We start from the raw sequence: 17,433 nt of genomic DNA, 5'->3' as shown, positions 1-17,433 counted from the left end.
TCTGGCTACACTTGATCAATGGGTGAATGGAGATAAGTTCCATTCCAGAAGTTCCACTGAGAGGTCTGCTGTTACTTCATCTAGCCATTGCAGAGAGAGAGAGAGAGAGAGATGGGCCTGTTCAACTGGCTACCCCTAAAAATGGTCACTGTAAGACCATCATACAGAACCTGGTTTGTTTTCTCTGTTATTTCCCCAATTACGTTATATGTACTTTATGTCTTTAAAATTCTAAATCTGCAGGAAGAAACTCCCTTGTGCTTAATTTGTATACAGATGCAAACATCAAGCATTTTATAAATTGGCAGGGCAATCTGATGCCCAAGTTAGAATGCTCCAGTGTCGAAGGACCCTCAGTGTCCTCAACAATCTTGCAGATCAGCAGGACAAAAATGCAGGAAAAGCCTTGGGTTTTTTGGCCAACTAGAAGTTATTTTATTTATTTATTTATATTTATTTATCATATTTCTATGCCCTCCCCATCGCACAAAACGTGACTCTGGGTGTTGTACAAACCAACCATAAAAAACAATTTAAAAAAACATTCAACAAGTACAAAAATTAATATTAAAAGGCTGAGAGAGAGCATCAGATACGAACAAGGGAGCCACCTCATCAGATCACCATTCCCTTGTGACCCCCAGGCCTGTTGACACAACCAGGTTTTGAGGAACTTCTGGAAGGTTGGCAGAGATGAGGCCAAGCACACCTTGGGCTGGGGGGCTGATATTCCACAGTGCAGGTGCCTTGGCAGAAAAGGACTGTCTCCTGGGTCCCACCAGATGTAATTCCTTAGGAGATGGAACCTGCAACCTACTTCTTCTGCCAGACCTGATGGAATGAGCAGATGTAATCGGGAAGATATGGTCCCTCAAATAATGATGTTATGGGGGGGGGCAGATTCTTCAAATCCATGGCTTCTTCTGCTCTCCCTCCCTTTCAAGGTCAGGATTTTTTCCACCTTGGAAAAGACAATCTGGCCTGAGAAAAAGTGGGAGCAGGGATCCTTTGTCTGGTGGGGAACTAATCAATTCTATGGCCCTTATGTCAGTGGCACCACTGTGAAGAGAAAAAAAAAGTCTCTATTGGAAATGACACAATGTAAAAATATGCAGAGAGAAGTCCAGAACGAGCCTGTTCTTCCTATGTTTGCTCTATCTGACAAAAAATACAGACATGGAGATTTTTCAGAGTTCACAGGACAGGGAGTCTAATAACTATGTACATATGCCTGTGCGTGCGCAGATCTGCAAAATGGATGTGATTGCGTGGCTTCAGTTGAAGGAAGGTACAATTTGTATAGAGTTTTTGTGAAAGAAAAAAAAGGCATGATAAGGAAAAGCTGAGTCTCTTGCCAAACACATGACAAGAAAGAACATAAAAAAGCTGTCTGCCAGATTTTTGTCTGTGGAGCCCATTGCTGACAGCAGCTCTTTTCGGTCTTCTTATCATTCTGTAAAGTGAAGAAACCGGGACATGATGCAAACAAAAGGAAATTTTTTGCACACAACCACAGTCCTGCAAGTGAGTCACTCCCCTGAACCTGTAAATGGTATTCTGCTCTGAAATAACCACAGTGCCTGTACAGTGAGTTTGCATCTTCAGGGGGTGTTATATATCCCTTAGTGACAAACGGGCTGATCTGGGAGGGTCCAGTACGTTTTGTCCCATGTTTTTACTCAATGTCTTTAAGTAAATTAGTCTTCGTCTTTCATTTGCAATATAGAAAAGATACTGACGTCGTTATAAGGTATTTTAAACAATCCAAAGCACTACGTAACTACATTATAACTACAGCAGGACTGCTTAGTTGGGCAGTCATGCAACATTTCGTGTTTCAATATACGCTCGCAGCTACAGTGTGAACAAGCGTCTTACTTACACCTTGTGTGGATATTGACTACTGAGCATTTCTTCAGATTGTAACAGAAGATGGAAACGGTTTGTTGTGAATAGGTTTGAGTAAGAGAATAAAGCGCAAGTGTTTTTGAGCCAGAGAGTTAAAAGTATATAATCAAAAGAGAGAACGCTGTAGTAGGTTTGGGTATAATACACGACTTCATGTTCAGTAGCCTTGCAGTTCAAGTGTGCATATATTTTTTCATAAAAACTCTTCTCCTTTTAATATTCTTTTAAACTGCCCGATACGGTTCAGCATTGTGTTTGTATTATTTTCCCATACTTAGTGTAAATCCATTTGCCTGGTTTTACAATTTTTGTTCCTGGCACACAAGGAATTCCTGGCTCGTCTGTAAATTAAATAAATAAAAACTCATCCATCCATGCCACCTTTATGTCCATTTCTAATGACAGTATAGACAATTTCTGCAGAGATTAGAGACCGGAAAACAGATCCTGTTTTCCAATCTCTAATCTCAGCAGAAATGGTCTATACTGTAAGTGACCATACATCAGGATACCATTTCCTGGGTTGTCACCTTTTCATCTAACTCGCATCCTTTCCATGTTGGTCTTGAAAGAGTGGTTTTCTAAAACAGTCTTACACTGTAGTAGCTGCTGTTCCCTTTCTCTTGTAGCCTGCCTACTTCAAGCGGAGCTGGTGAATTATGAGCGGGTCAAAGAATATTGCCTGAAAGTACTGAAGAAAGAAGGAGAAAACTTCAAGGCACTCTACCGGTCAGGAGTAGCATTCTATCACCTTGGAGACTACAACAAGGCCCTTTACTATTTGAAAGAAGCAAGGTCTCGACAGCCAACAGGTACTGGCAAGAGATCATCTGCTGTTACCCTCTTCTCATGTGCATTGGTTTCCTCCTCCTTTCTAAAAATGTATTTTGTTCAGAACAAACTCCCCCGTCTTCACTCCAGTAGATTTTTCTGCTCTTCTTCTCACATTTGTCATCCATTGAACTATATATGAAAAGTGCAATTACTCAGAACTGCAATCCTGTGTTTCTCTGCAAGTTATCTATGGTTGCTACTGGTAGAGTCAGGGAAACATGCAACATCATGATGATCTTGGCACAGAAAAAGAAGGAACAGCAGTTTGAGCCATCATTCATAGGTCCCATCCTGCTCCTTGAAGTACTTTGAATCTGAGAAACAAAAATCTAGACCTAAGTAATTGCACTTTGGGAGTCACTCATTTTTTAAAGCAAGGCTCATTAGCCTGTACCCCACACCTTAATTTCAAAAGCCTTCTGCAAGTTATCAGTTCAAATCTATGCAAAGCGTTATCTTTCTCCTAGCAATCCATTGGGTAGACAGGAAGAAGGAAGGAGAAATAAGACCAATAGTAAAAGAGAGAATAAGGACAAGTGGAAGGGGAGAAAGAGACAGAGGGAGAGAGAAATTGACCTCACCTGCTACCACAATGTGGCCCCTGAAAGATTATCATTGGGGAATGTAGTTCAGAACAGAGAAAAGATCTTCCGCCCATTCTTTAAAGCCCTCAGAAGATCTTTTCAGTCTGGTTACTTGAGAACTGTAAAAGCGAAAATGGTGCATAGAAATATTATATGTGAGTCTATACGTATGTACGCATATGTATGTCCACATTTTGAAAAATGCTCCAGTCACTAAATTTCCATCAAAGTGAGAGTTATTCATTACTTCAGAAGAAGGAACTTTAGGTGATCCTCTGGAGAAAGGAGGATTCCAAAGCTTGGGAAGTGGGTGCCAAGACTGCTCTCCTGCTTGTCCTTACTATTGAAGTGGGAAGGTCTTTCCTTGAAGTCAGTCTGAACTGACCACTGAAATTCTGGTGGGTTGTTGTGGGTCGGTGGTTTTTGTATTCAGAAATGAAACCTGTCTGATGTCTGTTTTGAAGAAGAAAGGAAAGATGTGGAGCAGTGGTAATCAAACTGTTTTTCTCTTTCCTGTTCCTCCCACTTGGGTCAATGGGTTGTTGTGTGTGCTGTGGGGGAGAGATGGAATTCTATTCATTTGTCAAATGGGAGTCAAGGGCATGGCACAGAAATACAAGAGGCTAGCTCTTAAGTTCAAAAACTAGAGGAATAAAGACAGATTTGAATAGATTTTATACTTCATCTCATTCCAGCTTCTGGTGCTAAGGATTGTGCAGGATGTCTTTGCTGTACCTAAAACCTTATTGGTAGTGATGTGCATTTGGAGAATGCCAATCATTTCTTGGGGAGAAGACCTGAATGTCAGATTTCATTCAGATTTCTCCCACTTCTTAGCAAGTTGTCATGGCTGTCAAAATGGCATCAACAAAGACTTAGCTAATGAGTTGGGAATGATTTGCTCATAAGGCTCCATGGACTGGGATTAATATAAAGTTGGTTGAAGGTCAAGGTCCTCTCCAGCAAGATATGTACGGTACAAACAAACCACTCTTTGTCACCCATAGGGCAAGCTGGACATTTGCCTTGCACTCTCCTCTTCATATCCCATGAGACACTCTGCTTCCATCTGTCATGTTTGGCATGATGCTGCCTGGAGCACTTTTCATTCGGCTCAGACAGCTGCATACCCTGTATTTGCTCTGCAGATATGTTTATATACCCTTTCAGTCAGCCTGCTTAGATTAGAGGCTGTCATATCTACTCTGCATCTCACTTAACTACAGGAAATGTCTGACTTCATCCAAATGAAAACTAATTAGAAGGGAGTACTAAATTATTTTCATCCCCCCCCCCCAAGCTCCAAGGAAAGTTCAGGTACTCACCAGTATTACCAGCCATTGCATATTTTGCCACCATTTTTTACTTTTACACATTTCAGTGCTTGACTTCATCTGAGTTTAGGGACTGGAGTAAGTATCTCTTAAATGATAGAGAAGGGGTAGATACACAAGCAGATGAGAGAGGAGGAGATCATTCTAAGCCTCTTGATCCCTTACCTGTTTTTTAGATACATATCAGAAGTGAAGGTGGTTGCTAAATATTTTTCAGGAAAAATTCAGGAGTAATTTAATGATTGGACTTGATATCCCATGTATGCATATAAGTCATTGCTTGCTGCGCATACTCTACTCTCTGCTACCACATGCAGAGCTGAAGGAAGCAGGGTAGCACCCATCAGAACAAACTGGCAGTGGCAGGACACCGTGATCAGATGGCAGCTGGGGCTGTTACTATATTTTTACAGGGTTATCTCATTATGCAGTATAACCCAGGCTCCCCCTAGTGTACTTACCAGAACAAGAGCAAATGAGAAAACGTCTGCACTCAGCTCTACTCCATGACCAGGATGGCAGTCCTGATGCAGAAGGGAACCCCTTACCTTGGTGGCACAATACAGTGGGAGTTTGCCTTAGAGATTCCATAGGACCCAAATCTGATGAAAATCACCTTGTAGGCCGTCCAGAGGAAGAGGGTTAGACCCAAAGGTTCCTAAAGGTAATTAGAGTTTGAGACTCCTCAATAAAGCTCACACCTCCTATCACCAAATCCATTCATTCCCACAGAACTCCAAAGTCCTCAGTTGAATTCAAAACCAACCTTCTCAGGAGTTCACTGCACTGGCAGCTAGCTGTCACTGCTGTTCCTGACTCAGCTGTAAGTTTTTACAACCTGATACCTGCTCTAAATAAGGCCCTGGCCGGGCCCTGGGGGTGTTTTCCTCTCAGAGGGGCATATGGCTTTGTCAGAGTAAGTGTCAGCCCTTCGAGGTTACCAGATCAGGAAACAGATTTCAAAGATGACTAGAACTATATTTTACTGAAATAGATTATACTAACATAATCTTCCAGACCTGACTGTGTTTTCCCTTCCCTCCCTCTTATACCCCAGGGAGTCAGGGAGGAGTTAATCTGGGTTTCTTCTTCATGCTTTTCTCGGGCTTAGTGCATGCTTTTGCACATATTTTTGTTGTAACCATCTCTCAATAGTTTCTCCAAGATCATCTCCAAAACTCCCTACAGTAAGACATCTGCCAAGTTCTATTGATCTTTCCTCTGTCTTGCTCTCACTCAGGTGAATTGTTGAAATCCATCTTTGACAAGCTCATCTGCAACATGTAACCTACCCATTAATGTAGGCTGCTGCTTCCAAAGTGGCATTTATGAGTTTTATTTGCTTGTTTATTTAACCAATTTCTATGTTTTGAGGACAGAGTGGCATAATCAAGTAAAACTATTATATTTGGAAGCTGATACAAAACTGAACCTCAAAGTATTACATAAATTATTTGCGATAGCTGCCACCACCCTCCTTTGTCCACACCCATGCCTGTGAAATAATGGCATTTTTCTTGGGTGGGGGGAGACCACATGCTTGGGGTACATAAGAATTTGATGGATATAATAAGAGTCCATTAGTACAAACCAGTGAAAGCTTGCTTCACTGAGCAAGCAGGAATGTATTTCACAGAAGAATCCTCTGTTCTAAAAGCCTGCTGCTGGTGAAGCATATCTTTTAAAGCTCTTTATTTCTCTGCCAAGAGCTTACAATGCTGAAAACTAACCTGCCTGAACTGCATTCTACCTTTGCCCCCTAACCTCAATCAGAAAAGAAGTAGAGAGGAATCTGAGATAATTGGGCCATTCTTTTATTAGAAGAGGCAGTTTGTAGTAGGGCAGGAGACTGTTCAGAAGGGATAGGCCAGACATGTATGATGTGATTAAGGAAAATGTTGCCTCAACCGTTCTGTGAGGATCCCTCTGTTCAGGCAAGTTCGGCTTTGCTATTATAAAATGCCAATCGTTTTTGCTCCCTTCAGCAAAGGAAACAAGAATTGGCTTGAGCCTCATCCTTAGGTCTGTTGGGGTGGTTCTTCTTTTTCATAATTGGCGTACATGGGACTTTCCAGAGGACAAGCAGGCAAGTCTCAGTTCCACCCGGCTTACAAGGTAATCCTGGGAAAACAGCACAGGAAAAGGAATCTACGGAAGGGTAAATAGGGAAGCACCATAGGTGGCTTCACTTGCAGATACCGAGGCTTGCTTAGATGCAGCTCCAACAAGGCATGAGAAATAGATGGGCTGAAGGCTTCACAAAAAACAAGGCTTGAGGAAAGATTTGAAGGCAGCAGGGAAATAGTATCATGGGAATCCTGGAAGGCAATTCAAAGCACTTAGGGGGAAAAAGAGAAAGAGTGTAGCATTTTGATAATGAAGCGATATATGGTTCATTTTTTAATTTCCCAAATACCATATCATTCTTCACTGGCATCCTCTTTTAAGTAAGAAAGATGCAAGAGGCTTCCATGAGGCCATGGAAAATACTTAGGCTTCCTGATAAGCACTGCCAGGATGTCAGATTGGGAGATTCGTTGGTATTCTTAATCTTCACTGATGCATGAAATGATTGAAGAAGTCCAGTGCCCTGTCTGCTCTCCCCAAACTTTCTGAGATGTGATGATTTAGAGAAAGTGGACCAGAAGTTGCTATTGGAGAAAGCTGGTTTTGGACTGTACAAATAATAGGAGCAATATGAAGATTGCTGAGAAACATGTCTATCATATAAAGTGACCACTATGTTCTCCCCATAAGAAACTGCTTGATCCTAAGTTGCTTGATAGTCTATGCTGACTGGCAGAAGCCCTTCGTGATTTTAGATAGAGTTTTGAGAGGGCAGGGTGCACCTGCACATAAGGCATAATTTGTCAGCTACTGCCCATTTTTAAATGAAGTATCCATATCATATGGAGAATCCCCTCATTTCTACCAGCTTAGACTGAGGAAATATAATAGTGTTATGAATATTCCTTAGTTGAGAGGTCAAATCCATATGACAGCATATGGCCATATATTGCCATCCCTGTGTGCAGCATCTCTTGGAAATATTTCTTGGTAGTTTGCATGTTTCACAAATGAGAGGAGTCTGCATTGGGAAAAACATTCTCAGCAGTCTTTCCACTTAGTTGCTATTTTTCTCTTTGTGGCTATGGTTTTATTTTTCTGCTTTCGTGATGCAAAGAAGCCACTCCAGCCAAATAAGAACACAGAGAGTCTAGATTAAAGGTCAGGATGCTACCTAGGCCATGTAGGTATGGTGCCCATGAGCACTAATGTGCCCCCAGACATCTGTCTGAGTCACCTGACTTTTTAAAAATAGTTTTTAATTAAAAGGTAAACAGGAAGCAATTATTCTACAAAGCAAAGCCCCAGCTTGTGTCCCAGAAAGGTCCAAGTGGGATGACAGAGAGCTGCTTGGATGACTAGTCTATTACATGGCACTTCTGTGACTGACCATGCCTCCTATGGCAACTATTTTATGAACAGGCTGATTTCCCATGGTAACAATTTTATGAAGGCACCCATCATATGCTCTCAAGTTGTCTAGTGTGCCCCTGGCACTAACAGATGACCCATCCCTGATCCATATAACCAGATGTTACAGCGAACAAATGGATCTCACTCTGAGATCAAGGAGAAACAACATCTAAGCAAATATTCCTCCCACCCACCCACCCCAAAAAGTTTTGAGAAATAGGGAAGACTTTAGGCTAGACTGACTTTTAGTCTCACAGTATATGGTCACAAGGAGGACAGTAATAGAGTGGTGATTATAACCCACCCATCTCTCACAAGCAACAAAAAAGATGTCCGTCCTCCCTCCCTCCTGCCTTTCCTCCCTCCTGAGGATAGCAGTATAGCTTGAAATTATCCTGGTTGCTGCCATTAGTTAGATTTGCTGTTGCCATGCAACATACTTACAATATATTTTTTGGCTTCTCAGTGCACATCCCTGGATCATCAAAGACTCTTGAGCTGTCATACATCCACAAAGACATTTCATAGTTTTTTTTAAAAAAAACAAATGAAAACATCACATACGATGCTAAGGAATGGAAAAGAAATAAAAGCCATCATTTGTTTAATAGTGCTTTGATTTAATGAGCCACATGGATAGGTTCACACTTCATGGGAAGCCAAGATTGAACAGTATAGCTTAGAACAATGTCTGAATCCAACCACTCTCAAAATTCTGGTGTTTATAATCATGCTAAGCCAGAGAACATTTTAACTATAGTTGGTTAAATTGACCCCAATGGCTGACGACATCATGTTAAGCCAAAGCCAAACCCAAACAAGCCATGGATGGCTTAGCACAATGACTGAATCCATCTACTGGGTGGTAGTTGTAGCACTATGCTTCCAGTTGGATGTTTAAGAAAATCATGTTAACGTGTAAAGAGATAAGAACAAGAACACTTGGCTTATGAGATTTCCATTAGTGCAATTGTTTAGAAAAAAGGGCTTGGGTAAGGACTTGCAGAAATTGTTTCCATGAAGACCTGCTTGCCTAGAGTTTTGGTGTAGTAATCAAGCCCAAGAATCTGCAGTAAAAATTGACTGAGGTTTTTTTGCTAAGAAACATTATGACATATCCTTGATTAAATCTTATTCTGTCTCCGGATCTTGAAAAGAAAATACATTTGAGAAATTATTCACATGCATGAATTTACGCCATAGGTCATTGGCTCCATTTCCTACTGTGCTGAGAACAAAGCATGATCTCTACTTGGCATTTTATCTATGGACCTTTAGCCCCCCCTCCCCCGCCCATCCAGCCCGTCACACACCTCTTCTCCCACCATTTTAGAAATTCAGTATGTGTGATTTCTAAGCCTGTCTAGGTAATTATCACTCAATGTTCACTGGGCATACATTCAAGGTTTCAAATCTGTGCCAAGAGGGGGAGATTCAAGTGACAGAGAATATATTATGCACATTACATGGTTTGAACACTGTCTTAATAGCAAAGATGGCATTTATAGCTATTGTATATTTTGAAGGTTAAGGTTTCTTTGAAGTTTTATGATTGATATGATGCATGATATAGAAAGTAGCTGCATTTCAATTTTTCAGCTTTGATTACTTAAAGCCAGCAGTACAAACGTTATGAAAGGAGCTGATAAATTAAAGCTGAGTGAAATGTGCGGCTTTCTAGCTGCTCTCCAAATTATATTTATATTCCTTATTGAATATATCTTTTGATCTTTTGACCTTCCTGATCTGTCCAAGGGTTCATTACATCATATAAAAAAGCAGACAACATAACAGCAAATTATATATGCAGTAAAACAGAAAAAGGAGAAAAACAAGAGATACTTGTACTTTGAATATGTAGAATATGTATCTTTTTTCTCAGGTAGGGATGGGCAACCTATAGACCTCCTAATACTGTTCAACTATAACTCCCACCATTCTTCCGTTCTGTCCATGCTGACTGGGACTGTTGGGAGTTGTAGTCCAGAAACATTTTGAGAGTGAGAGATTCCCTATGTCTGATATTTTACGAAATCCCCCATTGCACTTCTTGGATCACATAGTGCTGACCCTCCAAATTATGAACTGTATGGAAGTTCGTTGCTTGCCTATTATTGAAAACTAAGTTAGTCCTCTTTCAAACACCCATTTTTTCTTGTGAGTTTTCTAAGAGTTAGCTACTGGGGTATCAATTTCATTATTTCTGAGCCAGTGTATTTACTCATGCTTGGATGCAGTAATCGAGACCATTTTTCTATTTTTGCTGCATACATATTCAAGGAGACTGGCACTACAATGTTATTGTAGCAATTAAGTATCTCCTTAATTTTCACATTTACCTTGCCAATCTAAATCAGGGGCAGGTGACTTCATGCTTTCCAAGGACTGGACTATCAGCAAAGATTTGGTGCCCCACAATCCAAGAGCCCCACATATAGTTGCCAAAGTCATGCATTTCCCTCTCCCAGAGGAAATTAGGTGCACCAAACGTATGTTTTGCGGGCAGAATGTTGTAATCTCTGTCTTCATTCCAAGTGGGGTAGGGAAAGCCTCTGTCTGAGATCCTGGAGAGCCATTCCTAGTATAGACAATGCTGGGCTAGCTTGAGCAAATGTTGATTCAATCAGTTTGAGGCAGCTCTCTTTGTTCCTAAACTTCCAACTGGATCAAATGAAGAATCTACCTGGCCTAACAAAAGCTCATCAGGTACATCCAGGAAGGCAAAATTCAACAGCCAGCTTCTTATCATCGTTAATATCCACAGACAGACAAAGCCTATATTTTCAGCTGATCTCCATGGTGCCATTGGCATTTACAATCACACTATTTCCTCAGCATATATATAAAGCACAGTCATTCTGGTTCTCTCATACACACTGCCTGTGTAGGCAATACAGGCTGGGGGATGTTGTGGAGATGAGTGAGGCTATGCTGATTGGAATACATTCAGTGCTTGGAGGCTTACAAGGAAATGATACATACCTCATATAATGTCATCATAGGGTTTGTTTGGTTTGACCTTAGCATAGTATCTTGACTTGGTATTTGAGTTCTATGAGAGAAAACAGTTGAAATGCTGTAAAACTAGCCACATGCTCAGTTTGGTTGCTGATGTCCCCTACAATAGTCTTCCCTACCTTATTTTATTAGCAGTTGAGAATATGATCTACAAATGTGGCTGTTGAGGATTTCAAGAAAAAAGTTATACTAAGTAGATGTATTTTAATTATTTTTCCCTGCAGATACCAATGTTGTACGGTACATCCAGCTGACAGAGATGAAGCTTAGCAGATGTTCCCAGAGGGAAAAAGAAACATTGTAAGAAGAAACCCAGTTCTGTGGGCCTGAATGGACATGTCCTCCCATAAATGATCACCGGGTGAATTGTCCTTCCCATTGGCTTCACATTAGTTTGACAGGTTTTCTCTCCTCCCCAGCTGTTACTTTTGATCTAAGGAGAGACCCTGGATCTAGCTTTGGCTATTTGCTGGCATAGTGATAACATTCTAGTCCTTCTAGCACAATTGCTCTGGGAATTTGGATGAAGAGAGCAATAGAGAAGGATTCACTTTGCCTCGTACTTATATTCTGCTCCTTTGGTCACATCAGCCTTCCAGAGATCCTTCCTCCTTTTCTCTTCAGATGTGAAGACAACAGCTAATGAAGAAAGAAATACTAATGAGACTCCCTTGTAGTACATTTTACCTAAACCCAAACCAGAATGTTCAACAAAGTTTAGAGTTTGGGCATGGGATAGAATCTAAATGAGAATGTGAAAAGATGCTGTACTATTTGGGGATGAAAACTGGAACAATTACTTAATATCAAATATATGTTGTTTCACAGGCAACAATCACAATATTATTTCTTAGAAGGCATGGCTGGGCCCTAATACATAAAGGGGAAGCATGATTTTATAATTAGTTTCAGATTATAGAAATTGAAGCACTGAATTATGGGCTTGCCACCATCTTGATATACACCTTAACTTTTCTGTGCCTCCGTTTTTCCATCTGTATAGTGGGGACAAAAATGTCTCCCTACCTCACAGGGGGTGTTGTGAGGATTTGTTAACTAATATTTGTACAGTGCTAAATAATATTACCGGTACACTGGACTAAGCTTGCAATCCTTACATCCTGTCTTGGTACTTTCCTGCTTCTTTTCATTCATCACCATTAACCCAAGGTTGGACAGAGATCAGGCTATAATCCCCAAAGTCAAGACATTCATTGGTTCATCCAATAGAGACAGAGCAGGTAGCAATGTCCAAACATCCCTCAAAAGCCAGGAGGATTTTAGGGCATGATCTATTCAAATGCCAGAAACCCATTTTTAGATGACAAAACTTCTAAACTGCCTCTTCAGCCCAGAATATCTTGTTTCACAAATCTGTTACTGAATTACATGTCCATTTAATCCCACACAATAAAATTTAGATGAGAGATGAGGAGTGCTATATTATTCTCCAGTGGGTGATTATCCTTCAGTTGTATTGCAATTGCATGACTTGGGCATTCAGATCACATTAAGACATTTATTTTCATTTCAAAGAGTTTCCAAGTGAGTCAATGAATGAATGCAACTGGAAAAAAAAATCCAAAATAATTTTCTCCCATTAGTGATGGGAGAAAATCCAAACCCTCCATTTTGTAGGTCATGCCTTTCTAAACTCTTCTTTGGGTGACTTCTTTTTTGGAGGCTGGTAGGATGGCTCTTGTTCCACATTAGGAGGGTGATCTCAGGCAGGTCTCGGTCACCCTCCTGCTCCTGGAAGTTCATTTGTGGTAAGTGAAGGATTTTATTTTTATTAGAATGAAATCCCACAGAATTTATATGAATTTCCAGACTCAGTGAGTCATTAGGCACTTGGCTGCATTTCTTTATGGGTTTACAGGATTTCTGGAAAAGCAAATCCAGGGATTTTTTAGGGAAAGTCTAATCCAAAGCTATGGAAAATAAATAATTTTATCTACATATTACAGGTGTAGGCTTATAACTATCAAGTCTCTCCTGATCTAGAATTAGCCCATGATTTTCTCATATATGTTGTGTTTCTGACTAATATGATTTTGGAAAATGTACCTTTAAAAAAAACAACAAAAAACCATAATGCTTTCCAGTGATTTCCTCAAATATTGTACATATCAGTCTTCAAGTAAAATCCTGGACTGGGACTTCAGATCCCCTAATCCCTAGCTAGCTGCTAAGGATGATGTGAATAGTCCAGCACATCTAGAAGGCACCAAAACGCAGCAACTAACATGCTAAAATGATCTAGCCAAAGTTTTAATACGTTATCGAATCATCTGAATCAGAGCCATTAATGGCCTTATTTACCCTGCCACTGCAGCCCTTGCCCCTAACTCAAAGGCCTGGAAAAAGAGCTACAGCTTTGTGAATTGTGTGGTAAAAAATCCCAAAGCTGTTGGACATCCTCTACCGCACTGGCATTCTGGCATTTCAAACAGCCAAAGACTATTTGAAAACTGCAGCGTGAGCCAGGCTGAAGAGATTTGGAGACAGAAACACAGACAGATGAAAAGTTGCCAATGCTATGAAATTTTAAACATGAGAAATGGCCTGGAAATTTGCAGTTTGCATACATAAAAGGCTCTGCTTCTCCTTCTCTGAAGCAACAAGTAGAATTCAGAACTTGTTCATATTGTCAAATGGAATTACATACTGGAAAAGTTGCTAAATGGCTGCTTGAACATTTTCCTTCCTTCACTTGCTCAGAAGAATATCCAGGTGAAAAAAAACCCCTCATGATTTCAAAAGAACAGAAGAGAACTGGAGGAAGCTTTGTTGCTTGAAATGCAGACAATTAGTATGTGACATGGTGGTTTTTCTATTAATATTTACTGTAGGTGGAAATGAAATAACACCTGGAGATATAATAATATCACTCACTTCAAGTTTGCTATTGGACACAAATACATTTCTGTAAGAAACCTCCACTAGATGGGCATATGGGGGGGGGGGGCTGCCTAGTTGCACACACCACTTTCTTTCCCACACAACTTTTAAAGTACCCACAAAAAGATTGCTTCAGTGAGAAAGCTGAAAATTTAATTTGACAAGTAAAGCAGAGAAATATATTGTTGATTGCATAAGGGCTATACAAACAAGTTTGGCTCATAACCAACTGAACGACGTGCCCCAAACAATAATGAATACTATCCAGGCCATGTACAGGGAGTCCCCGGGTTAAGAACGCCCGGTTTATGGGTGACCCATAGTTAAGAACGGAGCCTGTTATAGCAAAATTTGAGTTAAATACACAATGATTCAAGTTAAATACACAATGGTTTGAGTTCATTACACAATACTTCTTATACAGTATTATACGATAATACTGTTCTGGCTTATGTACAAATTCGAGTTAAGGACAGACCTTGGGAAAGAAACTTGTTCTTAAACTGGGGACTACCTGTATATGAATGAATATAGGTGAGGGAGGCATTCTTCAAACCAAAACTTCAGCAGAAGAGAATGGAAAATAAGTCAAACCAGCACTGAAAAGAAGCTAACAATATAGATGGAGATATGAATCAGGCTTTGGAAAAACGAAGGTGATTGTTGTACACTGCATGTGAGGGTGTTCCTTTCTAATCTTTAAACAGTGGTTCCATGCTGCAGAATACATATTATTCCATTGGTTCAAATTTCACTGCAATTCCTCTAGGACTCTTCATCAGCTGGGTAATAAATAAAGTAGGGAATGGGATAAGGATAGGAAATCAGGTGCCTGTTGGTGCCACAATGTCTGTGCTTAGTTATAAGGCAGAATATGGGAGGCAACAGACATTCAAATTAAGCTCTGCCAGATGCTGGTCGTGTTGTGTTTTTTTTTAACTTTCTAAACCGATCACAAATTCTGAAGACCTCAAAAGCTTGCATATTATTTGGCGACAATTTGTTGGCCATAGACATATTGTCCTAAAATAGATTTTGGAATAATTTATTCATCTAATTTTTACTATTTCAAGTTCTTTCTTTTTCTGCCAAAGCTACCAATAAAGACAGAAGTGAGTCATTACAGTGTTTTGAGTGTGGCCATGATTCAATCCAATTCAGAATCATAGACTATCTGCTTTGTGTAATAAATCCATACACTTTCTCCCATTGCTGACATTAAGTACGCCATTTATATGCATTACAATTTCTATATAAGTTTTAATGTTTCACTTTTCTTCTAAGTAAATCATATGGACACAAGGCCAACTATTACCCTGAATTTTGCTTAGCAAAGGCAGATGGAGGTCTGAAGCTGGTTTAGATACTAAGCTCAAAGTGTTTCCCCCCTCCCCTTTAAGCAAAAATGGTAAATGATTTGTCAGCCATTCTTTTTCCTTCTCTGTCCCCACCCAACTTCTAGATTTTCACAACCTGAGACAATTTGGAATGAGCTCAAGAGAGTCAGCTTACTGGGCAAATTGCAGAAGTCAGCTTGTTCAGAGAATGCTGCAGAAATAATACATAACTGTATTCCTGATTTTTGCAGTATAGCTTGCTGGGCAACATTATAAAAATATTCTCCCATACTATCACACAGAACCCAGAGACAGTTTTGATGAGAAATTATTTGTAAATAGATTTAGATTCATCAGCAAGAACAACTTCTAATGTGTTTTGCAAAGTAACACCTGCTAGAGGAAAAAAAGTCCACTAATTCTATCAAAGATTATTTTGAGATAGAAAAAATGGCATGTTTTATTGACTCATCTGTTCCAGGAGAAGTGAGCAAATATGGACTTCACCTTCATCAGTTCACCAGAATATAGTGAATATAGAAATGTATTTGTTTGCCTGGAAAAATTCCTTAGCAAAATTATTTTTCCCATAAAGTAGTTAGGAGAAGCTATTATATTGACAGGTAGTCCTTGATTTACAACTATTTGTTTAATGATCGTTCAAAGTTACAACAGTGATGAAAAAAGTGACTTATGACCGGTCCTCACACTTACAACTCTTGCAGCATCCCAGGGTCACATGATCATCATTTGCGACCTTCCCAGGGGGCTTCTGACAAACAAAGTCAGTGGGGGAAGCCAGATTTGCTTAATGACCATGTGACTTGTTTAATGACTGCGGCAAAAAAGGTCGTAAAATTGGGTGCGACTCACTTAAAGATTGCATCACTTAGTGACAGAAGTTCTGGTCCCAACTGTGGTCGTAAGTTGAGGACTACTTGTAATCATAACAGGAGTGGAATAGAACTTGTTCTGGCTTTTTTCCCTTTTACTATACTTAGTAGCTTTACCATTCAACAGTGCTCATTTTAAGGGCACTTGCAAATACACCCCAACCATTATCATGCCTGTCTCATGTTATGTGTATAAATGTTGGAACAATGTTAGCATAAGATGAACAACGGGATACCAAAGAAAACCCTCTCAAAATTAGTTGGCGATTCTACCCAATGAACATTGTAGGCATGGAACATTGGGGAACAATGTTGGAATGTCATGAGAATCAATGCACTCAGATGGTGTTTTGCTACTGGCAGAAGCAGAGCACCACACTGGTCATTGTAAGGGGTCTCTGACATTTTTAACTTCATTTAAAAGCAGGTGTAAGGAGACAATTGGGCCAGATTTATAGTACTGGAGGGAGGAGGAAGAATTAACACCTCCTCTCCTCTAGCCCTGTTTTCCCAGCTTTTTTAATCCCTTAACCTGCAAAGGGGCCTTGAGGGTTAACAACTATTCACACTCCACTGAAAACCAAATCCAAGTATTTAATTTGCCACTGATCTCTTCTATGCAGACCAAACTGATGCTATAGTAAAGCACAGGATATGTCTTATGACTATTATGCCATGTTAAGTATAACACTGTCCCAGCTTCTGTATTCTACTCAAGAAAACAATGGTTTACTGTAATATGAAAGTGGCAGAATTTGCTGTGGGTGTTAAGGCACAGAATTACTCTGAAGTGCTCAAAGCAGATGTTTTATATTAAAAAAAAAAAAAAAGTAGCAGTTTAGAAAGTAAGTTGCCACAAAATGTTGCTGTAGCAATGGCCCTGTTTAGTATGGGTTTCAGCTAGCTAATATATTCAAGTCCTTTCCCAGTCAATTTTCTGTGACTGGATTTCTTTAATATTTTCTAATTTTTTCTTCTACTACCACAGATCTGGGGGATTGCTTGCATCTAATACTTACACAGGCATCTGTTGGGGGGAGGGCACGTGTATGTCAATGTCATCACATAAATGTCATGACTTATGTACTTGTGAGCAGAGGTCAAGATGCAAGTATGTATTGGCAGCATTTGCATGATGGCCTCA

The 17,433-nt window shown here is 40.0% G+C and overlaps 1 protein-coding gene across 1 annotated transcript in view; it reads left to right on the top strand.

Annotated features, from left to right (window-relative positions):
- Window positions 1–12,257, top strand: part of TTC9 (tetratricopeptide repeat domain 9) — a 30,819-nt gene extending 18,562 nt beyond the window's left edge. Inside the window, exons 2-3 of the mRNA XM_088145582.1 lie at window positions 2,538–2,720; window positions 11,383–12,257. Coding sequence (XP_088001708.1) covers window positions 2,538–2,720; window positions 11,383–11,462 — 263 coding nt within the window. The 3' untranslated portion in view covers window positions 11,463–12,257. The remainder of the gene's footprint in view (window positions 1–2,537; window positions 2,721–11,382) is intronic.
- The last annotated feature ends 5,176 nt before the right edge of the window (window positions 12,258–17,433 follow it).

This window comes from Python bivittatus, unplaced genomic scaffold (assembly GCF_059951505.1).
Source record: "Python bivittatus isolate LINGU-HERP-01145 unplaced genomic scaffold, Pbiv_v1 ctg000480_np1212, whole genome shotgun sequence".
In the NCBI taxonomy this organism is placed as follows: domain Eukaryota; kingdom Metazoa; phylum Chordata; class Lepidosauria; order Squamata; family Pythonidae; genus Python; species Python bivittatus.
The sequence above is the reverse complement of the archived record's forward strand: the minus strand, read 5'-3'. Positions and strand labels throughout refer to the sequence as shown.